Below are 27,939 nucleotides of genomic sequence, written 5' to 3'. Positions count from 1 at the left end.
TCCAGTTCTCATTGTCCGGTATAAACTTTGACTTTATCGGAAAGATATTCAGCGATCGTGATGATCTTTTCTTCCTCCAACCTCCTGCCGATCAATTGTAGTCCAATGGGTGCTCCGTGGTAGATTTCCGGATCGTCTAATAAGGTCAGGATCCGCTTCAGATAGGCGTAACAAGGCCTACTTACATTCTTCGAAGATCTTCCGATCTAACTCACTCAGAAACTCTGACCGCTCGTTCATGGACGAAAGATGCTTGTCAGCACAGCATATAGGTACTACCAAGCTCGTATAATCCAGAGTGTTGATAAACGAAGTATATCCGGTATGACGGTATTTTCCCGGAATGACAGCTGCATGAGGCGCGGTTGGGCAGACGACAGCATCAACTGGCCTTCCAGTTGTGGTTAACTTGGCCGTGCTGTTCCAGTAGTCCATATACTTCTTTTGGTATTCCCTTTTCTGCACGTTGAGTTCCGCTACCTCTCTGGCATTGAAGTGTTTGACTGGTTCAACGGAGCACTGAGGAATCTGTTCCTCTCCTGATAAGGCAATGTGACTCAGAAGGTCTTCGCCACCGTCCATATCGTAGGTTTCGCTCTGTGGAGCATCAGCACACTACTCTAGCTATGCATCCCAGATTTCGACATACCGCAATTTCTTGGCCCTCGCGACACAAATTAGGGTCCCATTCTATGACCTAATACGCGTGTTAGATCTTGTGCAGCAATAGGATTTTTCATCTGTGCTTACCTGGTGGCCCGAGTCTCTCAAAATGCGTTCCATGAATTCCATAGCCACCTTCACCGGCGGCTGAGGTTTAACACGTCCATCATGCCGCATGATACCAAATGCCAGTCGGCAAGCTGTGTTTTTCTTCTCCAAAATTGATTGTTTCGTCATATTCTCAATATCATCCCTCCAAGGCAACGGCAAAGAGAGAGGGTCGTGCTGCCATGGCTCCTGGGATAGGATGGCTTTGAAAAGTAACTTCAATCCTCCAATACTTGTTGCCAACGGGCCAATGACCGACAAAATGGTGTTTTGGCCGTCGATGGAGTTCGCCGCGCCTTCATACGGAATCCTTCCTGCAGAAGGACGCAGCCCAAAAATTCCATTAAAAGAAGCTGGGATCCGAACACTGCCACCAATATCGGTACCGAACCCGGCCAGCGAACCGCGGAGAGAAATTAGGGCCCCTTCTCCGCCAGAGCTTCCACCACTGGACAAGTTGCGGTTCTTGGGGTTCCATGTATAGCCAATAATTTGGTTTGTTGTCTCTCCCGACATGAGCGTGACGGGAACACTGGTTTTACAGAACAACACAGCTCCGAGATTGCGAAGTTCCCGTACTAGTTCACTCTCCACCACCCTATGGCGAGGATCGTTCTTTTTGCCATGATATGTGCCGATCCAGCCCACGTAGCCCATGGTTGTGTCCACGCCTTTGACATGGAATTGGTCCTTCAGACTTACTGGAAGTCCATGCAACGGGCCTTTCGGTGTCCCTGTTGCTGCCAGATGCTCGTCGAGCTCCTTGGCAACACGAATGGCATCTTCGAAGAATACCTCATGTAGACAATTCACCTACACTGAAGTCAACAGACGCGATGCACCTCAAAGTAATAACATCGATGGCTGGACAACATACAAGTTGATGAGCAATAGCAGCTCTATGACAGAAAGCTTCCGTCACTTCGACAGCACTCCAATTGCCTGAGGTGGTTTGACTTGTGATCGCAACAGCATCTGCTTCAGTAATCTCTATCTCACGGGGGGTCAAGTACCCCTGGATAAATTCACCCGTGACATCAATAGGCAGCGTGTCATACTGGATTCTCCATTTCTGGGAAATTGCATCCAGAATAGCCTGGCGTTTAGCCTGGGCTGCCTTCTGCCAGGGTGGCGTTTCGGAATGCATTGATTCTTTTAGGTTGTTATTCTGTATGGGGGAAGCGGTTGATGGATAACTAACTATACCAGCGCGACACAATTGATTGACTCATTCACAGCGGCACATTCCATGCATGTCGGAGTCATCGGCCCGATACTGCTTAGTCATTCTTCTGTATACAAACACAACTGCGCTAGTATAATTATAGGGGAAGAAGCGATCCATGCACAGAGCATTAGTTAAGAAAGGCCATACAGTTTGAGTCTGCTGTCTGCTTAACAGGCTTACCATAAAAAATTCCGAATTTCGCTCTCAGCATATTGACTGATCCCGTCCGTCTTAGAAAAAGGAGCACCTTGAAAATGAGATCCCAGCCAAAAGCGTAGCTCACAGTCTAGCGTATCTGTGGGGCTTAGAAGTGGCATAGGAGAAGTTATTCACCATTTTGCAGATGATTCCTTTTTTCCATAACCTCTGACTTGGTGCAAAGATCTTTTTTGACATAATAAAGAAGAGCCGTGGTAGTGATTTATCACCCCTTGCAGACCGATGATCAGCAATGCCAATACATCGCGAACTTTACTACACAGAAAGTTATTGTTAATGCACATAGTAATATGATCGCTATAGATAGCATGGAAACATATGGAAGGCAATTCTATGCTCATCAGACGATAGTATAGATCACACCTCATACAATTTTGGGTCCTACAATCACTTGAAAGACTAACGAGTAGCGTCATTGACAAAGCAAGGGATGTGTGGCAATCATTCATCAAGAGGTGAACATTTGGCAATCAGGATATAAGCAGACTATGCAGATCAGCGACGAGTTGTAACCTGGGTGCCATGGATAGTAGCATTTCAAGCTCTAAGCATACCGAGAATGCAATGAACTTGGTGGTCAGCTTTTCTGCTTCATGGATTCGGGTTTGTGTTTGGATTAGCTTTAACTTGTAGTGGATTCCCCGGGCTCCCTTTTGAATACATTCATGGATAATGTCCTATTCCAAATATGAAGATACTATCTCAGTTGGCAAGGCTTTCAGGAGAATACCAAAGCGGTTAGTGAATCAGGATCTGCACTGTGTAGCCAGAGCTGATAACGTAAGTTTCTCTGTCCTCCTAGCATGTTGCATTGTATGCCGTGTAATCATCAAGCCAATACGAATTCCATCTACTACAACAAGTTACTACTTGAGGAATGTTGCAGTTGCCGACAAGTATCTTGTACATGTGGCCCAAATCACTAACAGCTTGCCCTTTTCATATGCCTTGACTCGAGCATATCAACTTCAATTCTCAATCATAGGACCCTTAGCATTGTCTGATATCAAGGCACGCGCTTTACAGCAGAAGCACGCGAAACAAAGTAAAGAAATACAGTAAAGTTTATTCTATACATGCATTTCAGATAAGAAGTAAGGGGAGCGATGCTCCTGTCCAAAAGAGGATACCACAATAGTGGTGTTTCTAATTTGAAGTCGACGTTCAAATGCCTGGCCAAGATATGGCCGATGTTATAAATGCCGACAACGCCGAAAGTCCAAGGGAATCAGAAGTCATAGTATTGGCTGGAAGCCATAAGAGGCTATGAGGATGTCGCCAGCAACGCCACAAGGTTGGGAGATTCCGGTCTCCCAAAGGGCATATATTCCCAAGTCACATGGTGGACGTAAGTGGGAAGCTACCGTTGGGAGGATGCTCAGCTAAACCGGTTTAGGACTTGAGCTTGCCACAATTGATGTCCCCAAGTACCGTGTGGATGAGATATTGGTCAAAATATTGTTTTCAGGTGTTTGTCATACCGATTTTCACGCGTGGAAAGGTCTGTAGTCTCTTTGGTTCTGCAATACATTGCTGACAAGCTCTAGGACACTGGCCTGTGAAGCCAAAGGATAACCTCGTTGGTAAGTTAATTGAATGGTTTCATCTGATCCAGATTGTATGTATAGCTTACCTCATCCAAAGGCGGCCACGAGGGGGTTGGCATAGTCGTGGCTCTTGGCAAGGATGTCAGGGATATCTCCATCGGTGACAAAGTCGGCATACAGGTGTGAATGCAACAAAGATATTTACCCAGTAGGCGTATGCTCACAAATTGCTACAGTGGGTGAATAGGACCTGCGAAGTCTGTGGCTTCTGCTCCCGTGGTTCCCAACCACTATGTCCACATATCCAGCTTTCTGGGTATACCGTCGACGGAACCTTCCAGCAGTATTGTGTGTGCAAAGCAGAGAACGCAGTCCGCATACCATCTGGCATGCCCCTCGACCAAGCTGCTCCAGTATGTACCAGTACAGAGATGCTTCCTTTACCATCTTGCTGTTGACGATCTAACTTGGTTACAAAGATATTGTGCGCTGGTCTCACGGTGTACAAAGCACTCAAAGAGTGCAGGCTCGAGCGAGGAGAATTAGTCGGTATGGACGTCTTTATTTGAGATAAAATATGGCTTATACTGACTTCTCCTAGCAATTGCAGGAGCAGGTGGAGGTCTTGGTACATTAGCGTGCCAGTTTGCAAAAGCATGCGGGTACCGCGTTCTGGCAATTTCAGCAGGCGAATCCAAGAGGAGAATGTGCGTCGAGAAACTGGGCGCCGACTACTTTGTCGACTACAAAGCTTCATCAGACTTAGTCGAAGAGATCAAAGAAGTTACTGAAGGGGGGCCAAACGCAGTAATCGTCGTCAGTTCAACGACAAAGCCATTTGACGATGCTATTCACGTTCGTATTTCCAATAGCGACTTCTACTGCAAGATCTAATCCAGAACGAATACAGTATGTTAAGCCCATGGGAACTATTGTTGCCGTCGGATTGCCACCAGGCTGCATGAACGCAGACATATTTACGATGGTCCTTCGAAATATCACGATAAAAGGGAGTTACGTGGGTAATCGCCACGAGACAGAAGCAGCACTGGAAATTGCCTGTCGTTCAGGAATTATTCCGCCTTACAAAGTTCTTGATGTACACGAGCTGCCGAAGGTGTATGAGCGTATGGAGACTGGTATGAAATCCGTTCGTTCAGGCGAGAATATGCTGACTCTATTCAGGAGAAATGGAAGGACGGGCCGTTCTTCGAATCGCAGACGATAAAGTACAATCTACTCCTGTCAGACTAACTGCACAATTGGAACCGCGATTCTGTCCTGAACAGTTCACTGTGGGCACCAGACTAGCCTACCGGTTGGAGGAGCTGGGAGTCACAGACTATTTTGCAGTACCTGGTATGTCAGAGGGGGCCAAGCCAGAGGCGCATGCTAACGTCAATAGGCGACTTCAACTTGGGCTTACTTGACGAGTTACTAAAAAATGGATCCATACGCATGATCGGATGCTGTACAGAGTTGAACGCCGGATATGCTGCAGATGGCTACGCTCGAACTTCGCCCGGTAAAGTCGCAGTTGTATTCGTAACATTCATGGTTGGAGGTCTTTCTTTAATCAATGCCATTGCTGGTGCATACTCAGAAGGCCTGAGAGTAGTGGTCATATCCGGCTGTCCACCGCAAAAAGCGTTCGAAGACAAGCAACTGGTCCATCATACACTAGGCACAAATGACAAAGACCAAGCTTTGCGAATGTTCGACCAAGTCACGGCACTGTCGGTACGTCTCTCAAGCTCGCAAAATCCTGCGGGGGCTCTCGATAGTGCGATTATCAACTGTTTGAACGCATCACGTCCGGTGTACGTCGAGATACCTACAGATGTTGCCCAGGTGCCTTGCCCACCCCCTGGACCTCTGCCCATCAACGGTCCTGAATTATTCGAGATGGACCACGCCCTGAATGCCGTTGACGCGGTTGTTAATTGCTGGAACGGGGCGAAACAGCCTATTTTACTGGTTGGGGCCCATGTGCGCCAAACTGTTCTCCCTCACGTGTTGGTCTCCCTCATCGATAAACTCGGTTGCCCGGTTCTGGTCCAACCAGATGGCAAGTCTCTTGTCCCTGAAGATCATCCTCAGTTTTTGGGAACTTTTTGGTCTAGTGCAAGCGAGCACAAAAGTCGGAAAGTTTTTATGGATTCTGATTTATGGGTTATGGTTGGGTGTCGTTGGACCGACTACCATACCTTGGGATGTCTCGATATTCAAGAAGAATCGCATCGTATCCTCGACCTCCAGGACGGATCTGTCACTATTCCAAGTGATGATAGTTTCACAGATATACCTCTCAATGAGTTGATAAAACTTATCGCCCAGTCTGATATCCAACACAAAGGTACTGTGCAACCTAACGGGATAATCCCAACTGTCAAAGTCAAACGAGCAACTATAGATACCTCAAAGCTCTCGCTGTCCACCATCCTCGGTGGCATTCAAGAGGTGATAGGACCCGAAAATTCTGTCATCGCTGATACTGGTGATAGCTGGTTCAATGGGCAAATGATCAAGTTGCCCTGGGGAGCCGATTATCAGATGCAGATGGTGTATGGTTCAATCGGGTGGAGCCTTCCCGCCACTCTTGGTTATCAACTCGGCCGGCCAAATCAACGAGTCATATTGATGATCGGAGACGGTAGCTTGCGCATGACGTTCCAGGAATTGAGCACCATGATCAGCCTTAGGCTCAATCCCATCATCTTCGTTTTTAATAATCTAGGATACGCAATAGAGGTGAGTCCAGGTGAAAAAAACTCATAACAAGGAATGATTGTCTTACTATTTCTAGACCGCAATTCATGATGGACCATACAATTATTACTCGAACTGGAATTATACCTCATTGGCGAATAGCCTCTGCAGCACTTTTCATGCCATCTACGATAATCCATACGTCGACCACAAACTCACGGAAACTTGTTCAGACCCTCCGATGTTTTCAGCGCAGATCAAGACCACTACAGACTTATTAATAGCCCTAAAACGTGCTCAGCATGAACCCCAGAAGCTTGCCTTCTTGGAGTGCTGCATCGATCCCAGCGACATCAGCTCCTCACTTCAACGCTTTGGCTTGGCTGTTGGCACGAGGGGCAAAGAGGCCTAATATTGCGACACTAAGGACAGACCATATTTCCCATAGTTCTTCTACGACATTGAAATATGTATGCACGTCTTTCGGCTAGTTTTCGCTGTTGGCATATCAAATTTAAGATTGACAATGATTCGACAATATTTTCAGGATTTTCTAGGATAGATGGCGCAAACTGCGGAGCTATACATAGCACAGATATATAAACACTCACGATAGAATGACCGTAGAATAACAATATCATCCTTCATTGGATATCCTTATATTAGTTACTATAATCATATTCCATCTTGTCTGATTAAAAACGAGTGCAAGTGTTGTAGGGAACGATATATATATATATATATATATATATAATAAATTATATCTAGAAAACGATACACAGGAAAGAAGTTAAGAGATCAAGAAATTCGAGAAAAGCTCTAGGAAAGAAATTCATACTTTTCTGCTACATTTTAATCTAGAAAGTAGTAAAGTCATATAAGTAAATGATTCTTTGCCTTATTATAATAATATTTCTTTCAAGTATGAAAGGATATGGTAGTATATAACTAAAGTAATGGGTCTCATATTACTTCGCTATTCTTAACAATATAATTACAATTGCGCTAGTCTTATTATGAGAGGTAATTAGTCTTATTAATTTCAGGACCATGTGCCACGTGATGATGAGCAGCTAAGGGCATCACGTGGCTTTTTTGTGGATGCTGTTTCTTATCTGATCAATGGCATTGATAAGGATCTCCGCGTGGAACTTCTGTTTTGGGCTAACATGACTTCATATTCCTGGGCATCAATTCTCATTACTTAATTCGTCTCCAGTTATTTGGAATGGTATTGTTATTGTATATGTCCGTAAATATTGCAATTGTTTTTGGGATAGTATATTACACTCTTGGATGAAGAGACTGTTGTGTTTGGATCAGTCAGACTACTTAGTTAATCCGAACGAAATATATATCTAGGACTAGTGATAGGATTCTAAGGAAAATTGGGACGGACTTACCAGTAGTAACAGTCACTCAAAGCTACTTGAATCACCATACTTTCTCACTAGAACTCCCGCTCGATACCCATCTGCTAATTATAGTCACACAATATCCAAAGAGGAGTGAATCGAGCGGTTATTGGCGGGCAGCGGCGCTCCCACCGGACCGGGTATCGGAGAGTCGGCGAGTCGGAGAAAAGGGTCACGGGGCGGGGTAACCTTGATAAGTTGATAAGAACCGCGGTTCCTGACGGAGCTCTTTGCTCTTCTCCATCTGCCACGATTTCAACATGCCTTCCATCAAAGTCGCTGAATATCTCTTCCGCCGGCTCAAAGACCTGGGCGTAGCTTCCGTCCACGGTGTACCCGGTGATTTCAACCTCACTCTGCTCGACTATGTGGAGCCGGCCGGTTTGCGATGGGTCGGTAACGCGAACGAGCTAAACGCCGCCTACGCCGCCGACGGGTACGCCAGAATCAAAGGCCTTGGCGCTATAATCACCACGTTTGGCGTCGGCGAGCTATCTGCTGTTAATGGGATCGCGGGAGCCTACACTGAACGGGCCCCGGTTGTGCACATCGTAGGAACACCAAGCCGGGATTTGCAGGAGGGACGGAAGTTGGTCCACCATACCTTCAATGATGGCGAATATGGGCGCTTCGCTAAGATATATGAACACTTGACTGTCGCCCAAGCCAGCTTGCGGGATCCACGCACCGCCCCTGCGCAGATTGACGAGGTATTGCGACAGTGTCTCTTTCATAGCCGACCGGTCTATATCGAGGTGCCAATGGATATGGTGCACCAGTATGTTTCAGACGAAAGACTCGCCCTCGCGGTCAGCACCCCCGAGCCCGTTCCTTCACAGACCCAGGATGATGTTGTTGCGCGTATACTGGAACGTATTTATGCAGCAAAGCAGCCGGTCATTCTCGTCGACGGGGAAATCAGACCAATGGGAATTGTGGAGGAGGTCCAGAAAATCATCAACGCCACGAACTTCCCGACTTGGACCACCAATTTCGGAAAAGGCCTGGTAGATGATACACGGCCAAACTTTCATGGAATCTACCGCGGCACCTACGACCGCACTGAACCGCAAGACTTCTACAATGGAGCAGACTTGGTGTTGTGCTTCGGGCCACACTTCAGCTCCACCAATTCCTACTTCTACCAGATCATTCCCAAGCCTGAAGTTGCGATTCTGTTCACCGATGCGGAAGTCAAGTTTGGAACGGAAATTGTTCGTGACGTTCCCGCCAAGATCATCACGTCTCGCCTTATCGACACCATCGACCTCAACCGTATTCATCGCTATGACCCATACCCTAGTCTGCCTCGTGATGAACTTCTTTCATTCTCCGAAGTGGAAGGGGATAGACCGCTCACCCAGGATAAACTGTGGCGCGTGTTTGCAAACTTCCTTCGTCCAGGGGACATCATATTTGGAGAAACAGGCACGTCCGGGTACGGTGTCCGTGAGATGGCGTTTCCCAAGCACACCCGTCTTTTCGCACCCGTGACCTGGCTATCCATCGGATACATGCTACCAGCAGCACAGGGAGCTGCCCTTGCGCAGGAAGAACTGATGGCATCAGACAAGTACCACGGCATTAAAGATGCACGTACAGTCCTTTTCATCGGCGACGGCAGTTTCCAGATGACTGCACAGGAAATGTGTACAATTATTCGACTGAAGCTGAATGTGGTGGTCTTCCTCGTCAACAACGACGGATACACAGTTGAGCGTTGCATCCATGGCCGGAAGCAGGGATACAACGATATATCGCGATGGAGGTACCTACAGGCTCCCAGCTTCTTCGGAGCCAATGAAGATACTTTTACGGCATCAGTTAAAACTTGGAAGGAGTTACAGGATGTTCTTTCAAACGATGTTGTTAGCAATGGGAAGGAGCTGCGGATGGTAGAGATAATGCTAGACCGGGAGGACGCTCCTACTGGACCTTTGTCGATTCTTATCGATCAGCAAAGACAGACCGGTGCATAGGTAGAGTGATACATGAAGAGTAATACAGGGACAAACTGTATCTAATCTCATTACTGCGTCAATACACATAAACTTGCCCACCATGCTCTCACAATTCATGTCCAGAATCTTCACTCAACCTCATTGGATACCCTGTAACCCCAAGACTCCATACCCACCCTCATATCCCACACCCACCACATATCATACCATCCACCCTACCCAGGCAACTCCGCCACCTCCCAAGTAGCCGACAACTCCGGAACATTCCAATTCGTCGGCAGCTCCGATATCTCATTCCCAACAGCATCCAACTCGACCCACTCCTGCTCATGTCCCGGCGCCTCCACAATACCACACCCCACAGTCGGCAGCTCCGCCTTTCCAAACACACCCCAGGCCGTATCTTCCCCACTCTCCGATGATGCTGGCTGATCAGCAGATCTCTTCCGTTTGCGCCAAAACAAAGCACCAGCAATCAAAGCACCCGCCACAACAAGAAGCACGATGGGGGCCGCTATCCACGCCAATGGGCTCTTGAAATGCTCCTCTGGATGCAGCCTTGTTCCTTCTGTGGCAGGTGCAGTGGGATCTGCAACCGCCGTAGACACACCGACCGATCTACTCAACTTCTCTAACCCAGCTGTAATGGGAATAGACATATAGGTCAGAGCCGAGACCGTCCTCAAATAGGTAGACGTATAGGGAAACGTGAAGGCATCAGAGGACTCCCAAGCATAATCGGTAGTTGTGCAGGAGGCGTTAAAGAAGGCTGTAATGTCGCATCGAACCACATACGTATGGATCGCATATTGGATCATCAGGGATGTGGTGAACTTCAGACGATCGGTTAAGGGAGTGACTGAGTCGACGCTGGTGAGAGTGAGTTCTGCAGTTGACGGGCCATTCGTTGCTGATACTGGCACTGTGATGAGACAGTTGCCGAGTTTAATGCTTTGGCAGTTGAAGATGGCGGTGGTTTGGTTGGTTGTGCCGTTCACGTTGAGGATGCTGGCGCCTAGGTTGTCAAGGTGGGTGGTGTTGCTGGTGCGGAGGATGATGAAGTAGGTTGTTGTTGTTCCTGCTGTTGAAGATGATGACGATGATGATACCGTTGATAGTAGTAAAGAAGGCCTAGTCATGGTCGTTGGTGGGATGTCTGTGGTAGAGTTCATTGTTGACTTCAGTAGACGTGGTGCCTGTGTAGACCGTGTTATCGCTAGGCTAGTCGGTAGAGAGGTCAAAGAAGAGTCCATGATTGAGTTGCCCATGCATAGGGCTAGAAGGATGGCCACTAGGGCGAGATAGAACTTGTAAACACGCATCATGGTGGATTACTTTCTCTTCCAAGGAGTGGTGTTGCAAAGTGCGAACTGAAAGTTCTAAGATACAATTTGAGATATGTAGAGAAGATCGAGGAATAGGCTTCACACGGTCCTTTTAAGGTTTTAGAATTGAGTTGATTATTCACTTCAACTACATGCATCAGTACGCACAGCCGTTAATACGGAGCTGTCACTCCAATTATGCGTTCACCAGGATGCGCAATTGTTAATACGGACCCGCCGTCACTTCTATGCACCTGGGATGAATGGATGATACGGTACCGTGTGAACCTGAAGAGTCAATTCACACAAATGCTGTGATTATTTCTCTAGCAAGAACAAGGAGCTAGTCGCAGTAGGCAAGGAGGGATGCACGGAGTCATGGCAACCTGGAAGCCATAAAGCGCTCAAGCTTAGCCAGACAACAATCCCCAGTCGCAAGATAGGAGCAGGCAGGGACATCCTCAACATGTTGGTACAGCGCAGATAGCTTCCAGAACTGCCTCTCACAGTCTGGACACTCATAATGCCAGCCTCCATCTGTTTCAACGATATATTTCCTGCTTTGGTAACACTCTTTCGCTAAATCATCAATCGTCTCCTCAACAACACCCGACTGACAGGCCCCTGATTCCAGATGAATGAGCATCCCGGAAAATGACCTGAAGCTCTGATAGCAACCATAGCATTCCACGTCCTTGGGTTGGTGCTTCTGCCGATGCTGGAAAGAAACAAGCCATCAGAACCTTCACACAACAACGTTAAGGTTGATCAGCTCACCATTCTTAAGTTGTTTTCATTGCCGAAATATCTGTCGCAGCTATCGCAATAATAATGGACCAAGATATCATGGCTTAGGAGATTCTCAGCAGACCTGAGGAATATATTGCATTCAAGACAAGCATAATGATCATCCACCAGATGGTTTCGGAGATCGTCATTGGTTTCAAAGTCTAATGGTTCGCGACAGGAACGACAAATATTATGTCTCTTGGATGCTCGGATGTGTGCATTCTTCGAGTCTTCTGAGACAAATACCCGACGGCATCTCTCACACCATTCATGTCGGGTGGTTGCTCTGCAGTGGGCGAAGAGCGCACCTTCAGTCCTGAACCATCTGTCGCAGATAGTACAGATGTAGTCCTCACCATCGTATTCGAGGTATGGTCCCAAGTCACCCATTTGTTGATGTGTGATCGTTTAATGCACAATGTAGGTATACAAAGTGATAATGAGTAGTTTGTGGAGATATAACAGTTGGAGGAAGAAGTAAAGAATTTAAACCTGTGGTGGATTCACGGCGGCTAATTCCGGACCTGTGAATCCTCAACACCTTCGAGACGCCGGGATATCCCCTTAATTGTGCGCCCAGAGCTATATATGGAACAATCTCCCATCAGCCGGCGCTTAATTACTATGTGGAGACATGTGCGGCGGCTAAATCATAGGGTGAGAGTGCTGCACTGACTGCTTCCAAGAATTCACAGGGCGACTAGCTTTCTATCGATATTGAGATGTGATGAATGAAGCTAGAGTAAGCCTCGCATTAACAGGTTCGGTGCTGTGATGGCCGAGTTTGTGAATCACTTGACGTGACTAGTATGTGCGGCTGTAATTTCACTTACACTCAGTAACTCATACAAGTGGAACACTGTCAAATTAAGCAATTCTATCTATCTCGAACAGTATCTACACTGAGCTTTGATATGCTTCAATCCTGATTGCCACTCATATGTATGGTAAGCTTCTCGTACAATACTACTGCAAATGCAACAGCCTCGTTGACATGAATATATCAGCATCCCAGTGGACTAGGCAGAATGTACAAAAGTGACATCAGGATACGCCGCGGATGGCCCACTCAGTAGATCCGACGTGCGCCCATAAGCAAAATACTGCAACGCAGCAACCGTGTATGAGACAACCACATTCTTAGCCCTCAGAGCGCCAATAGTTCCAAGATAGGTTTCCTGAGCAATCTCTTTCAGTTCGTCAGAGATACTCAGAGAATCCACCAGTACCGGTAAGTCGGAAAAGGAATAGTGCCTAGACTGTGCGAGTTGTAGCTCCAATCTCCATCCTCGTAAGTTCGACCAGAATGTTCCCCAGCTGGGATCGGTTTCTGCGGTGTGATTCGCGTTACTGAACATTAGGAACGGACTGGACAGTCCCTTTTTGAGGACGGATCCCCAGAATGTACCATCTAAATTGATGCCTCCGACGAATCGGTTGTCAACTAACATTGTCTGCGCTGCTGTGGCTCCGCCGAGGGAATGACCGGTGATGGATACTCGGTCGAGAGAGAGTAGGCGTGGATTGTCCAGTGACAAGGGGAATATTTCATTGACTGCCGTCTCGTTGCGAGTCTGGTTGTAAACAAAGATCATGTCCTGGACGCGAACGTTCATTGCCCAAGTAAATTGTGCATCTGTTGTAGTGTTATCGAGGATGCCAATCACCGTACTACCATCGGGGAATTCCACGATGTTGGCATCATACGGATGATCGACGGAGATGACAGCAAATCCGTGACTGGAAATGTCTTGAAGGAGCGAGGTGTACATCAATCTTGATACTCCCAGGGCGGGTGAGAAAAGCACAATTGGGTAACTTTCGTTGTTACTGGAAGATAGTGGCTGTTGCTGTGTCTGGATGCGAAAGGATCCGAACGTTCCTGCAGGTAGCCCGAAAGACTGGAATGTTTCATCTTCATATGCTGCTGTTGCATTTGGGATGTAGGAATCTGAGAGCACGCTCCCGCAGTTGAAGGGTGTAAAGGTCGTGACCATGAGGGCACGTTTTCCCCCTTTTGGATTGAATGGATTGCTTCGAGACCAGTCGACTAGTTCACTGGCATTGAGCGTGACGTCGCATGGTCCAGTGCCTGGAGGAAGAGGAACGGTTGCTGCTTGGCCGAAGCCGAGAAGCAAGAGACTGGAACATAGGATGGCAGGAATCATTGTGGCAGCTTTTGATGATGAAGATAGATTTAAACAGATAAGCCGGGGATGAAATTGTCATGATGAACAGCAGCAAAACGCCTGTACTTATAGTTGCGATGTTGCATACATTTGCTGGTGATAGATATCTATGAACGCTTGGTTTGCCCGGTTGTGGAGCACTGAGTCCCGTGGTGAATGATTGGTGTATGATGATTTTGCCCGATGGAGGTTCTTTGACCTCATGGCAGCTTAGAGAGGACTTTTATTGGTCATAGCCTTGAGCTATATCATCACAAATTTGCTCATTTGTAATGTACCGTAACGTAAGAGATGGATCATGTACCTGCTAACCACTTGGTAGTATATTACTGACTAGTATAATCTCAAAGCAACTGACTGGGTCTGAATGGGGAAGTATGACATACTGCTAGCTATCGCTCTGGAAGTAACGGAAGAAGACTAACAACGAGAATCCCGCTTGATTCTAGTGGAACATCAATAGCATATGCGGCATTTTAGTGAATCAAAGCGGGACGCCTAACGAATGCCCGTGACAGATTCCTCCAGTGTACATTATCATTGGCACAGCAAGAGGGAACAAATCCCTCACAGAGAGACAATATCCTTATCTCTAACTGGCTATTTGAGCAGTTTATGAATATGCCATCCCCTGACGATCCGATAAAAACCATACATGCAGCGTCCTAGGGCTCAAAACACTGACAGAGACGAACAGCCAGCATTTCATAAAAATTGCTCGACCCGAACCTAACCTCATATATCTGCATGAGATACTGTCACCATAATTCCCGACTATAGTCTTTCTTCCATCTGCAAACTCAATACATGAGTGTATGCGCGAATTATTGTTCTGGGCATGAGATCGGTTGAATGCCCGAGCCAAGCTGACCCGACTTATCCGAGCGCTACCCCAGATTGTACTAGCTTTGCGGTGGCCATTGAAATCTACAGATGTCCACCAATTGTACTATGGCATAGGTAAGATCTCGCCTCTGGCATCGAGCTTATTCTTTATGAGAGATTTACATCCAAGGGTGACGTACGCGAAGCCCTTATCTTCAAGGCCTCTTGTTTATCGGGCTATTCCGAGGTCGACTGACAATTTCCCAGTCGAATTGGAAGCTAAGATCACACTGAGTCTATCACACGCATTGAAAAGGATACTCGACAGTTTCATCTCTTTCTCTGCTTATCGTTACATTATGTCAACCCGTCTCACTGACTCTCCGCATACTTAGGCACCTCCTCGCCCTCACGCCAGAAATACTTTGCGCCCGGATGGGACTCGGGCAGTCTCGTCTGTCCCTTCTGCTCGGTCATATTCTCGCGCATCGTGCCGCCCTTGACTGCATAATCCGTGTGGAAGATACCGCGGGCCTGCAGCTCGGGAACGAGATATTGAATAATATCATCAAACGTCTCAGGAATGCTGGCGTAGCTGAGATTGAACCCATCGACATCCGCAACCTCCACCCACCTCTCCAACTCATCCGCGACTGTCTTGGGTCCACCGATAATCTTGCACCCATTGCCACCCATAATCAAATAATCCGCAATCGTCCTCTTATTCCACTTCTTCCCCTCCATCCCCGGCACCGTACTGGCCCAGTGATTAACCATACTCCGCACCGCCGGCTGCTCCACGAACCGGAAATCCTGTTCATCATCGTACGTCGACAGATCATACCCAGACCAGCCTCCGAACAGCGCCAACGCGCCCTCGCGATCTCCATACCTCGCATACTCCTCGAACTTGGCATGCGCGGCCTCATCCGTCTCCGCCACAATAACCAACACACCCGCGACAATCTTAATCCCAGCGGGATCGCGTCCCAGCGCCTTCGCCTGCTCCCGCACACTATCAACACTCGGCCTGACCAGCTCTGGCGTCTGCCCATTCAAAAAGATCGCTTCGGCATGCTTCGCCGCGAACGCCTTACCCGCCGACGAGGTACCAGCCTGCAACAAGAACGGAGTCCTCTGCGGACTGGGCTCACACAGATGCGGTCCGGGGACATTGAAATACTTCCCCTTGTGGTGAATCTGTCTCACAGCCTTAGGGTCCGCATATCCCTTCACCCCATCACGATCATCCCCCTTATACACAGCCCCATCGCGCCATGAACCCTCCCACAACTTATACGTCACATCGAGATACTCATCCGCAATGCGATACCGCTCATCATGCTCAATCTGGGTATTTAATCCAAAGTTCCTTGCCGCAGACTCCAAGTACGACGTGACGATGTTCCATCCCACCCGACCGTTGGATAAATGGTCAACAGTAGAGAAGCGTCTCGCCATCGCGTACGGCGCATCGTATGTCGTCGACGCAGTCACACCAAACGCAATCGTCTCAGTCGCAGCCGCCATAGCAGGGATACTGTACAGCGGATCATTGATAGGGAACTGCGCGCCCGCGGGGATAGTCGGATCGAGGTTCGCGGGACCCTTGTAGACGTCGTAGCCGCCGAGGACGTCGGCGAAGAATATGGCGTGAAATTTGGCCGCCTCGAGCTTCTGTGCGACGCGGATCCAGCTCTGTAGGGAGGTGTACTTGTGGCCTTGGTCTTTGGGGTAGCGGTGCAGACCTGGGTTCAGGTGCGAGGGCGATTGCATCGCGAAGGCATTGAGGATGAGTTGTTTTTTCTCGGCGGAGCCCATGTTGCAATACTTGATGAGTTAATCAGGATAGGCGATCTTGAGTGAGGAAATTGGAAAATATAGTGTAGTATTTTTTTCAGTATTAACAGGCCACGGGGTGAGTTTATAAACCGTCGCACAGTGGGTATCTGGTATGTGTATTGTGCAACTGGCACTAATTTCTCCCGTGTCAGTATAGCCCGTGATAGCAATGCCCCTCAATTGTATTACTCGGACGAGAAGGTATGCTCGTGGCTGTGATTTGCGGGTTGTATGCAAGGCCAAGGGGAAGACGTGCGATTGCCGCGTGATTGCGCCAGATGCGGTGGTGATGGTGCCAACTGTGGTAGTCTCGGAAGTGAGGGGAAGGAGGGGTAGAGGAGCTGTGTAACTGCGGTTGTAGCTATTAGTCAGTATCTGATAAGAGATTTGTGTGATATTTGTTCTGACTTCGGATTCAGTTACGATGTGGTTGGGTTTGGTGGTTACTTTGTAGTATAGAATAGTTAAGGAATAGTAGGTTTGGTTGTAGGGTTGGAGATGCTGTCCGGTACACACCAGAGATAGTCAACAAATTTTATTTTCCCGTCTAAACCTTTTTTTTTTTTCAATATGTCGCATGATAGTATTCAGTCTATGTACAATTGATGAAGAGAGAATGTTTGTTGAAAAGAAAAGCCCTTTACTCCGCCATATCAACAACTATCCTCTTCCCCGACACACTTCCCTTGCGCAACACCTCCAACGACTCATTAATGCTCCCTAGCCCGCCTTCATGTCGAACGACCTCCGGCAGCTGCAACGCTCCTGTCTCGAGCAATCTCTCCAACCAAGAGACCATCTGCTCTCCCACGGTCGGCGATGTGTGGAACAGTTTGATCGGAACCGTGTGATAAACCAATGCCTCATTTCTTTCCTTTGGTAGGCCGGTCAACCCGAGTAAATGGGAATGGGATTCGTCCTCACGGATAGTATGGTCGAGTGTGCGCTGTAGTAGTGTCGCCGTCTCTGCCCCGACAATGTCAACAGCATACCGGAGTTTACCTCCGGTGACTCCACGTATGATATCCACAGCTCGTTCTGTATTCTGTCGGTCAACAAGAACATCTGCGCCGAGTTGATGAAGTCGCGAGCCGTGGCGGGCGATATCTGCTACACAGATGACGTGGAGTCCTGCAAGCTTGGCGAGCTGGAGGGTGATGTATCCGGTTGTGGTGGATGCTATGACAGTCAGCGATAATCTGAATAAGTAAGGGGCAACTTACCTCCCCAAATAGCAATCCAGTCACCCTTCTTGAGACGCTCCGACACCCCACTCGATGAGAAGCATTCCCCACGGATATCCGCCGGTATGTCGTTGATATCAAGCTGAGCGACCGTATCCTGCAAATTCGGACCCGGGGCCTGGGCGCACTCCCTAAAGTCAAGACCGAGTGATACACCAAGAGCTAGGACAGAAGCGACAAAAGCAACACCGAGCGAGGCAGAAGCGTGGATGCAGGAGTTCGATGGTATACGTGCAGCGTTGAAGTGGGTAGCGACGGCGTATTCTTGAAAGGCAGCTTTCCGAATATCACGATAGTCTGTCGATGGTACCAGCACCTTGTCGCCGACACGAACCCGACTATTCTCATTGTTGACCCGAACCACTTCACCTGCGAGATCCCGACCGTTGATCCATGGTAGACTGGGGAGGCCGAAGTTGAAGGCTCTGATGGTGTTAGCTGCGAAGGGTCGTGTCTGCGGGACACTTACGGGCCCTTCCAATCGACGGGGTTTAACCCAACTGCTTGAATCTGTAGATGTTAGTCGAGCCACGAGAAGCCACGATGGATAATGTACCTTAACTAAGATCTCGTCCTTGTGAGAGATCTCCGGGATGGCATGATCAGTCACCAGGGTATATTGTTCCCCCGCAGCATGTAGAAGCAGTGCACGCTGAGTCGTCTTAGGTGGTATGATCGAATCAGTGGGTGCCGATTGGGCAGTATAAGTAGGGTCTGTTCGCTGCTCCAAGATGAACTCGCGGTGGTACACCGTAGTGTACTTTTCCTCAACCGACGCCGGCAGGGTATAAGTTGATATCGTCGTCATTATTGCAGTTCAGTGATACTGTTCAGTTTGCTTCAGACGACCAAAGTGAAGGTAACTTGGGCAGTTATAGATATGCATACCTACCCGGCCGAGAAATAACCACCAGTGAGAGGGGTCTCTCGGACACGGGCCAGCAGATCCTTGATCAAGATAAGAGCCGTGGCAATCGTGCATTGCGCGCCATATGCCGGTTGAATTCGTGATCACTTGGCGGTTCAGGGCAGTTGCTGCATTGCGCCGGGCGGGGTCGGGATGGCGTGATAAACTTTTGTACCGATGGCATCATCAAACTGCTCGAATACCATTTTATGGCAACGAAGAGAAGAGTTTAAGAAAAGAGACGGATGCCAAAAAATGAGACTTGGTCGTGGGGCTTCTATATTTGTGTCGTGGTGATGTACGGACGTGCAAGGAGATCGCGGAAGCCCTGAGTGCTCAGCGTACATACCCCTGGCTGGGATCGGCGAATCAGAACCTGCGCTGGCATCAACTTCATCAGAAATGATGTGATACGGAGACAAGGAACAGCGACCGGTACCATTTTTGGAGCAACATCGTCGTAGGGTTGAAACAGTAGGCGAAATCGAGTGGAGGCAGGACAAGAATATTTGATGTCTCCAAGTTCCTGTGATCGATCGTAATTCAATCGCCGTAAATGCAGAATAATGGTAGAAAGCCATTGGCATACCCAGCATCTGATATCCTGTGTGACCTACACGCCATGTCACCCTTGCTGGCTATCAGCAGGCCCTTTATCAACACACAAGCTGCGGTCGGAATGACGTGCCTGCCAGTAATCGGTCATGATTTCCAAGCAATGTCAGCGGCTGCTCAGCGAGGTTGCCTTTATGAAGGTAACTCGCCTGACTGATAGCTGGTCAGGTTTACTCTCATATTGCACAATTCATAATGGCGTACGGTGAACGACAACCTCTATTGAGCGTACCTGACTCCTCTTCGGATGACGCGCCTAGTAATGTCCTGCCAACGACGGGACAGCGAAAACATCTTACCTGGATCAGCGCATACATCCTGGTAGTCTCACGAGTTATTGGAAGCGGCATCTTTGCAACACCCGGAACCATCGTCAAATCTGCCGGCAGTGTCGGCCTGTCACTGTTGATATGGGCAGTTGGGACCGTCCTGGCAGCCTGCGCACTGGCCGTGTCGATGGAATATGGTTGTATGCTGCCGCGATCTGGAGGAGAAAAGGTAGTTCCACTGTCCCTGAAGTAGACCAAACTAAGTCTATCTAGGTATACCTGGAGTATACCTATCCGCGTCCTCGGTTCCTTGCGTCGACCCTGATCGCAGTGCAAGCAGTTGTTCTGGGGTTTACGGCCAGCAACTGTATCGTATTCGCCAAGTATACTTTCTTCGCTTTTAATGTGGTACCAACAGAGCTCCAGCATAAAGCCCTGGCAGTTGGATTAATGACTGTTGTTACTATTATCCATGGCTGTTTCCTTCGGACTGGGATCTGGATTCAGAACGCATTCGGCTGGGTGAAGATATTTCTCATCGGTGCCATTTCCCTGACCGGTATCTGGGTGATCTTGCTTCGTCCTAACGGTGGCCCTGACGCTCTCATTCCTGAACCGACCAGCGTGTTCTCGTGGGACACATTGTGGGAAGATTCCAATTGGAGCTGGAACTTGCTGTCCACGTCCCTGTTCAAGGTGTTCTACTCGTATGCGGGATTGAACAACGTGAATAACGTTCTGGGCGAGGTGAAGAATCCGATCCGGACGATCAAAACGGTATGTCCGGCGGCGCTGCTCACCGCTGGTGCTTTGTACTTCCTGGCCAACATTTCGTACTTCCTCGTTGTGCCGCTGGAAGATATCAAGAACAGCGGAGAATTAGTCGCTGGTCTGCTCTTCGAGCGGCTGTTTGGCAGCCACATCGGACGGACACTATTTCCTTTGGCCATCGCTATTTCCGCTGCTGGCAATGTCATGGTAGTTACTTACGCCTTGGTAAGTCTCTATGACATGTCAGTGAATAAGGCTAATGAATAGGCCCGCGTAAACCAAGAGATCGCCCGACAGGGGTTCCTTCCCTGGTCTCGGGTTTTGTCGTCCTCAAAGCCATTTGGTGCCCCCCTTGGCGGCCTCATCGTGCACTATATACCTTCTCTGCTGGTCATCGCCCTTCCACCCCAAGGAGACGTGTACAACTTCATTCTCGACGTTGAAGGCTACCCAGGACAGGTCTTCAGTCTCGCAGTTACAGTGGGTCTCGTGCTACTGCGATACCGCGAACCGTCTCTCCCACGGCCTTACAAGGCCTGGCTACCAGCAGTATGGCTACGAGTCGTAGTTTGCGTCGCATTACTCTCTGCACCATTTTTCCCTCCAGCAGACGGGAAGAGCGATGTTAATTTCTTCTACGCGACATATGCGATCGTGGGGATGGGCGTGTACGTATACCCTTGCCATCATTGACCATAACTAACGAAAATAGTATCATCTTCGGAATCCTCTACTGGTACATATGGACAGTGCTACTCCCACGCTGGGGCGGATATAAACTGGAAGAGGAAGACGAGGTGCTGGATGACGGGACCAAGATTACCAAGCTTGCGCGTTCGTATACTTGATCGGATCGTAGATCATGATTAGAAATCAAGCCACAAAGACAGTTTCCACCATATTAATAATTTGTAACATCACATGCGACCTTGCATGTCATGCCAGAAGTACTGAAATAGATGATTGGATTTATCAGCGCCAGACGCAGTATTTTGCTCGGATGGCGTGCTTCTGACAAATGCGGATACTACCGTATATATAACTGCCCCGGATCTGCACCAGATATCTCAACATTACATCCAGACATCAGCTTTAACTCTAATATACTCAGTTCAGCTCAACCACTCTAATAACCTCATAATGGCCTCCGCAGCAGTCCAAACTCCCACCGGAGGAGACGCTTCTACCGTCCCCTCCAAACCCACTCCCACCCCCTCCTCCGGTCCTCACCACGCCCACACCACCCTCAACTTCCTCAGAGAACTTCCCGACGGCTCCCACCTCGCCCCAACCTACGTAGGCGTCCCAAGCAGCTACGACCGACCCAGCATATCCATCCCAGTGACGATCAACGACGTGAGCGGGCACGAGCTGGACTACACGCTGGACGGCAACGGCTTCCAATTCTACTACCACACCAGCGCAGAGAAAGACTTTCTCGACGACGAGAAGATCAAGCGAGAATACTACCCTGAAACCGAGCAACTCCTAAAAGATGCGTACGTCCATCCCCATCCCTTATCCCCTCCCCATCCAACCCCTCTAACAGCCATCAGAACCAACGCCTCCCGCATCTTCATCTTCGACCACACCATCCGCCGTCCCCAACCAGCCAACACACCGAGCTCCCAGCTCCGCGGCCCCGTGAACCGCGTCCACATCGACCAATCCTACCGCGCCGCCAAAGACCGCGTAGAGTACCATCTCCCGGAGGACGCTCCCCGACTGCTTCGTGGCCGATACCAGATTATTAATGTGTGGCGACCCATCAAGACCGTGAAACGCGACCCGCTAGCCGTAGCGGACGCCCATACCGTCCCGGATAGCGATCTCGTTCCGACGAAGTTGATCTACCCCAACCGCGAGGGCGAGACGTGTGCGGTCAAGCCGAATCCCGAGGTCAAGTGGTATTATCGGTATAGACAGGGTCCGGAGCTGGTGACGTTGATTAAGTGCTTTGATTCGAAGACGGATGGACGGGCGAGACGCGTGCCGCATAGTGCGTTTGAGTTGCCGGGGACGGAGGGGGAGGAGGGCAGGGAGAGTATTGAGGTTAGGGCGTTGGTGTTTCATGAGGATGATCTGGCTGAGTGATGGTGTTACTACTACTACCGTATAGTTAAATGGGTGTTAGGGCTGCTGTTATCGATAAGGATGGGCATGGATAGATAGCATGGATAATGATGGGAGAATGGCAGGACATATTACCTACTGACTACTTAGCGTACTAATTCACTTAAGTACTAGCTCCATAAAGTAATACATGCAACCAGTGACATATATTGCGCGATCACCTACCTACAGCCCACCCCGAAGGAATACTGACTATCTATCTAATCAATCCATTCCCTGTTCTCCCCACGCACACTAAAATGCCGTGCTCGAGCACGTAATCACCCCCTCAAACCGCAACATCCACGGTCTCGACCGATAGCTCAATACCCAATGTCAGTGGTTGGATTGTGCTCCTTGCTGTCATGTCATGCAAGGATGACGGGCTGCATTAAGTGGGTGGTGGGTTTACCGAGATCGGGGAGAAGGAATTTATCTATCTAGATATATATGTGTGTATATAAGTAGGTGGGAGATACCCTTGCATTTACCCCAATTTTCCACTCTGTGGGATTTTTCTACTAGATTGTATCTATATCAATATCTGGTGGACATTCAAGAAAAGAAAAATGTCCCTCGAAAAGCAACCATCCCTAACGGATGAAGAGGTACATGATACACCATCCTCTACCCCCTTCGAACCGAGTCGGGATCATAAAGGTATATCAATACTACCACTTTCTCCCCCTCCCCATACCGACTACTAACAATACTAACACTGTGGGTGTTCAGTAAAATGGTACCGCTCAACAACCTACAACGCCCTCGTCCTCGGCCTCTGCAACTTCCTCGCCCCCGGAATCTGGACAGCAATGAACAGTCTCGGCGGCGGGGGATCCGAAAGTCCCTACCTCGTTGACGCCGCGAACGCCCTCACCTTCGGACTAATGGTATTCTCCTGTTTCTTCGGGAGCGTCGTTGTCCGTCTCGTCGGAATAAAATGGACGCTCATCCTCGGCACAATCGGGTACGCACCCTACGCAGCAGGACTGTACACACACAACCGATTCGGAACGGACTGGCTAGTCCTCTTCGGCGCAGCGGTCTGCGGACTATCAGCGGGGATATTCTGGATGGCGGAGAGCGCGATCGCACTATCCTACCCGGAGCCAGAGAACCAAGGTCGGTTTTTAGGACTCTGGTTGAGTTTCCGCGTCGGGGGCCAGATCCTCGGCGGGGCGATTAATCTGGGACTGAACGTGCATCGGAATACAGCGGGGAGTGTGAGTTATGCTGTCTTCGGGGTGTTTATTGCCTTGCAGGCGTTGGGGCCGGTGGCGGGGTTGTTGTTGACGGAGCCTGGGAAGGTGATGAGACGGGATGGGATGAAGGTGAAGTTACGGATTGCGCATAGTGCGTGGTATGAGGTGAAGGCGATGACGCGGTTGTTTTTGCGGAAGGAGTTTCTGTGCATTGTGCCGTTGATTGCGCAGGCGACGTATACGGAGGCGGTGATGTTCACGTATTTGGATCTGTGGTTTAGTGTGCGGGTGAGAGCGCTGGGGAGTTTCTTGTCGGGCGTGTTGGCGCTGGTGTGTGGGAATTTGTTGGGGGCGTTTTTGGATAGTACGAGGCGGTTTGGGTTGAAGACGAGGAGTCGGGGGGCGTTTTTTGTGGTGTTGGGGTTGCAGGGTGGGTGGTGGGTTTGGGCGACGGTTGTCACGACGCAGTATACCAATGAGGGGAGGAGTGGGATTGATTGGGTGGATGAGGGGTTTGCGAAGGGGTTTGTGTTGTATTTGATGTGGGTTGCTGGGTTTCAGTTGAATTATATGTTCTTGTGAGTATCCCGGGATGGGGTGAGGGTTTGGGATGTGCTAACTGGGATAGGTACTTTGTGGTGGGCAATTTGGCGGCGGATGAGGAGGAGGTGGTGCGGATTAGTGCGTTGTTGCGCGGGATGGAGTCGGCGGTGCAGGCTGTTTCGGTAAGTGCAATGCTTTTGATTGACGTGTTGTGGATGGTGCTGATGAGTGTAGTATGGGTTGAGCAGTGTCGGTATCATGGCTTCTGTGGGTGGGACTTATCTCAACTTTGGCCTCTGGGGCATCTCGCTGCTGCCGGCGTGGCTGGTCATTCGCCAGTTTGGTGTCAGTCTGGAAGATCGCAAGGTGGCGAGGGATTATGGACGTGATTGATAGATATAAAGATCATAGATCATAGAGTATGTTCAGTAAGCTATCTACATAGATGCAATATTCACAGATTGAATAAACCGCCCTTGCGTTTTCCACCCGGATAGACCACCATCGCGGAAAGAAACAGACCGACCGTGATTCCCAACGCCGTCTGTATCATACTCAGCGCCAAACCTCCCAGGGATTCTTGTGTTTTGGTTGTGGTGGAATCCGATACGGTGTTGTTCTTCACTGCTTCTGCGTACGCCAATCCCGAGATGATCGATCCACTACTGGCCAGACCAGACGAAACCAGCGTCCACATGCCCGGCACAATGGCCGCCGCAGCGTGTCCGTGCCAGACCCGACTGTATAGGTTGGCACACAATCCGATCGTAAACGCCCCAATCGTACTGCCGAACCGGCTGTCCAAGTGGTTGGCAGTAAAGTAGTAGGTTGTGTAGCCTGCAACGCCCATGAAGGACATGATCGGCAACTGCTTCCATTTGGCCTGGTTGAGGATGGCGGCAAAAGCGCAGTAAACGGCCACAAACACGAATTCCTGTACGTATACGCTGCCGTAAATATTGGTATCCCGGGAAGGGCAGGTTGTGGCCGTGGTCGCATTATCGTCCATCAGCCCGTAGATCGTCAGACCGACTGTCACGCCGTATCCGAGGAAAAGCGAATAGATAATAGTATAGACCAATCGAATGGACCCTGCCACGATCTGATGCGATTGCAATTCCAGACTGCTACACAGTACGGAGTATCCTGGAAGGATCAGTGCAATGGATGATTCTGCCAGGGCGGAGAAACAGAAAATAGGCTCGCCGTTGGAGTAGTAAATGCTTCCGAATGCACGCGCCAAGAACGACGTAAGCATAGCCACAGTCACTTCGAACACGTTCGAATACAGCGCCGATCGTGGTGCCAGCACATACTGCAATATTCCGAGCAGACAGCCCAGGACGAAGATGATGGGCATGTCGACCGGGCGTGCGCTGAACGCCCACGGACCCACCGCCACACTCGCGAAACCGGACAGCAAGACCAACAACCATGCCTGATGAATCCGGCTCTTTCGCGTAAGAAGGTCGTCCATCACCGGGAGTGCCTCATCGGGCGACAATCTGCCATGGAGGACATTTTTGTAGCAGTTGTGAATGTCCCCGAGTCGGCCAAGATCCAATCCATGGCTTGTCCGGACCAGCTTGACCTCCGCAGTACGGGTAAGGGGATCGTCAAATGAGATAATCATGCAGCCGGGAATGTACATGAATTGACCGTTCACGCGCAATCGGTAGGCCGTCATCTGCATGTATTCTTCGAGACGATGCGTCGGAGCGCCAAACTTCATCAGTGCGCGACACAGCTGGATCATATAGCGCTGGCGTGTGAGAAGTGAGCCAATCTTTTGTGTCAACAGCTCCTCTTTCATCTTCCTCCGACCTTCCTTGTCATTCGTTGGATCCTCGTCGTACCACTTCTTCTTGCGACGTTTCCGCAGATCAGTAGGCAACGGCGCCAGTCCGTCTTCTGTCGATGCTGGGATAGCACCATCGTCATGAATTTCCTCCGGATTATGTCCCATCTGATGACTGAGTAAATGCCAGAGCACACCTCCGACCAGGTTCTCATCATTGCTGTTGGTCCGCGACGGCGTCTCACCCAAGCCCAGGTTCTTGACGAGATTATTGGCATCAGAACCCAACACCGACTGCAGCTTAGAGGCGTAGGCAGCATCCTCAAGTTCCTCCTCGGCGAGCATCTCTCTCATCTCGATATCCTCTTGAAATCCGTAGTCTTCCGGATGCCAGGCCGAGTCCAGTCCATCACCACCGTCAGGATCACGACCGAGTTTTTCAGCAAGTTGTGAAGTGCCATCGCGGATGGCCTTGAAGAGCACGCCCCACTGGTTACCCCCCGCGGGCGGAGGAGGATTTTCGCGGGTCAACGGGCGTTCGTCATTGTTGGTCGATCGGTTACCCAGCCGGTCGTCGTCACTGGAGGGGTCGGTGTCGCGTCGTGGAGGACCCAGATGGGTTTTGGATTCGTCAACTGGGCTGGACATGCTGAGCCGTAGGCATACTAATGGCAATAATCACGAGAGGATCCTGAAATAGTTGTCTCAGTTTTCTGAATTGTTCCTGGCTGTGCCTGAACTCTCGGAAAGCGTACCACGGAACGGGCACTTACATGCTGTGGCAAGGGAAAAGGAAGCGGCCGAATGACAAGTAACGGCGGTGCAGAAGTTGGCACGACTTGGGCCGGGGAAAAGTGAATAAAAATTGGCGGGAAGAGCAAGAAGAAAAAGATCCCGACTAAAGGGGTGTGTTGACCCACTAGAAAAGAGGAGAAGCGCCGAGCAAATGATGTTATCCCCGGCCAGATGCTGATCCCTCTACCGATTGGGAGGGGTTCGACGCTCTAGTCGCTACGTGGATGGCCACGAACACGTCCAGTGCTGCAATAGTCTAGATTGGATGCTATGAACATTGAGGAAGAATATTGGAAGAACACGTCTCCACGGGGAAATCACTTCATTTGTGAAGGATGCAGCAGAATTCCTCGGGCCAGACTCCCCTGAAGGAAAGGAGCTTCTGAAACAACGGCGGATCAGCCCCCACCACAAAGCTTCGCCCCTTGGCACTGGCCGTTGCAGTGAGTAGACCTAAGTCCCTGATCCTAAGCTGGGGGATAAGGGAGTCATCCCCAGATCAATATGATCGATCGTATTATAATGGGGGATAATTATAGCCAGATTACAGAGATTCTAAGTATAGCCAGGAGATAGATGGACGGACTGTGGATGGAGACTGACCCAACCGAGGGGAAGGGATTAACCAGAATAAACTTGAAATGACTGACTTGGCTAAACTAGTAAGGGTTACTGTTAGACTAGCTGCAAATTCGGGAATAACGGCACCAGTCAAATGTACTATGAAGTCAGTATCCACACCCACTCGGCACTTGCATCCGACCAGTTATCCGTGGTTGGCAGGAAATGTCACTGTTTGTCTGCTTTGCATTCCCCTTCCGTTCCAGAACATGTTGAGCCACGGTTCTAGCCATTAGCCATTC

At 49.5% G+C, this 27,939-nt stretch overlaps 10 protein-coding genes across 10 annotated transcripts; 4 read left to right on the top strand and 6 right to left on the bottom strand.

Annotated features, from left to right (window-relative positions):
- Positions 1–8: 8 nt before the first annotated feature.
- Positions 9–1,918, bottom strand: AtWU_11415 (general amidase GmdA; the record flags this gene model as incomplete). The annotated part of the gene is made up of 5 exons (XM_035506515.1): positions 9–136; positions 186–597; positions 650–697; positions 751–1,584; positions 1,649–1,918. 5 exons carry the CDS (start codon positions 1,916–1,918, stop codon positions 9–11), a joined length of 1,692 nt encoding a protein of 563 aa, XP_035362408.1.
- A 1,566-nt stretch (positions 1,919–3,484) lies between these two features.
- AtWU_11414 (pyruvate decarboxylase) lies at positions 3,485–6,886 on the top strand (the record flags this gene model as incomplete). The annotated part of the gene is made up of 11 exons (XM_035506514.1): positions 3,485–3,566; positions 3,615–3,719; positions 3,766–3,801; positions 3,863–3,945; positions 4,002–4,178; positions 4,245–4,314; positions 4,367–4,620; positions 4,676–4,904; positions 4,951–5,124; positions 5,171–6,516; positions 6,572–6,886. 11 exons carry the CDS (start codon positions 3,485–3,487, stop codon positions 6,884–6,886), a joined length of 2,871 nt encoding a protein of 956 aa, XP_035362407.1.
- Positions 6,887–8,149: 1,263 nt separating this feature from the next.
- Positions 8,150–9,868, top strand: AtWU_11413 (alpha-keto acid decarboxylase family protein; the record flags this gene model as incomplete). Its single annotated transcript, XM_035506513.1, has 1 exon — positions 8,150–9,868. One exon carries the CDS (start codon positions 8,150–8,152, stop codon positions 9,866–9,868), a length of 1,719 nt encoding a protein of 572 aa, XP_035362406.1.
- Positions 9,869–10,065: 197 nt separating this feature from the next.
- AtWU_11412 (PAF acetylhydrolase family protein) lies at positions 10,066–11,175 on the bottom strand (the record flags this gene model as incomplete). The annotated part of the gene is made up of 1 exon (XM_035506512.1): positions 10,066–11,175. One exon carries the CDS (start codon positions 11,173–11,175, stop codon positions 10,066–10,068), a length of 1,110 nt encoding a protein of 369 aa, XP_035362405.1.
- Positions 11,176–12,983: 1,808 nt separating this feature from the next.
- On the bottom strand, positions 12,984–14,132 carry AtWU_11411 (PAF acetylhydrolase family protein; the record flags this gene model as incomplete). Its single annotated transcript, XM_035506511.1, has 1 exon — positions 12,984–14,132. One exon carries the CDS (start codon positions 14,130–14,132, stop codon positions 12,984–12,986), a length of 1,149 nt encoding a protein of 382 aa, XP_035362404.1.
- A 1,218-nt stretch (positions 14,133–15,350) lies between these two features.
- On the bottom strand, positions 15,351–16,799 carry AtWU_11410 (LLM class flavin-dependent oxidoreductase; the record flags this gene model as incomplete). The annotated part of the gene is made up of 1 exon (XM_035506510.1): positions 15,351–16,799. One exon carries the CDS (start codon positions 16,797–16,799, stop codon positions 15,351–15,353), a length of 1,449 nt encoding a protein of 482 aa, XP_035362403.1.
- A 661-nt stretch (positions 16,800–17,460) lies between these two features.
- On the bottom strand, positions 17,461–18,872 carry AtWU_11409 (zinc-binding alcohol dehydrogenase family protein; the record flags this gene model as incomplete). The annotated part of the gene is made up of 4 exons (XM_035506509.1): positions 17,461–17,999; positions 18,044–18,489; positions 18,534–18,574; positions 18,621–18,872. The coding sequence occupies 4 exons, from the start codon at positions 18,870–18,872 to the stop codon at positions 17,461–17,463; spliced, it is 1,278 nt and encodes a 425-aa protein (XP_035362402.1).
- A 909-nt stretch (positions 18,873–19,781) lies between these two features.
- AtWU_11408 (putative methionine permease) lies at positions 19,782–22,720 on the top strand (the record flags this gene model as incomplete). The annotated part of the gene is made up of 6 exons (XM_035506508.1): positions 19,782–20,084; positions 20,129–20,851; positions 20,894–21,294; positions 21,339–21,460; positions 21,738–22,125; positions 22,183–22,720. The coding sequence occupies 6 exons, from the start codon at positions 19,782–19,784 to the stop codon at positions 22,718–22,720; spliced, it is 2,475 nt and encodes an 824-aa protein (XP_035362401.1).
- Positions 22,721–23,307: 587 nt separating this feature from the next.
- On the top strand, positions 23,308–24,876 carry AtWU_11407 (DUF895 domain membrane protein; the record flags this gene model as incomplete). The annotated part of the gene is made up of 4 exons (XM_035506507.1): positions 23,308–23,398; positions 23,471–24,518; positions 24,569–24,665; positions 24,718–24,876. The coding sequence occupies 4 exons, from the start codon at positions 23,308–23,310 to the stop codon at positions 24,874–24,876; spliced, it is 1,395 nt and encodes a 464-aa protein (XP_035362400.1).
- A 61-nt stretch (positions 24,877–24,937) lies between these two features.
- Positions 24,938–26,929, bottom strand: AtWU_11406 (threonine/serine exporter family protein; the record flags this gene model as incomplete). Its single annotated transcript, XM_035506506.1, has 1 exon — positions 24,938–26,929. One exon carries the CDS (start codon positions 26,927–26,929, stop codon positions 24,938–24,940), a length of 1,992 nt encoding a protein of 663 aa, XP_035362399.1.
- Between the last annotated feature and the right edge of the window lie 1,010 nt (positions 26,930–27,939).

Source organism: Aspergillus tubingensis (genome assembly GCF_013340325.1).
Source record: "Aspergillus tubingensis WU-2223L DNA, scaffold_15, whole genome shotgun sequence".
NCBI lineage: Eukaryota > Fungi > Ascomycota > Eurotiomycetes > Eurotiales > Aspergillaceae > Aspergillus > Aspergillus tubingensis.
The sequence above is the reverse complement of the archived record's forward strand: the minus strand, read 5'-3'. Positions and strand labels throughout refer to the sequence as shown.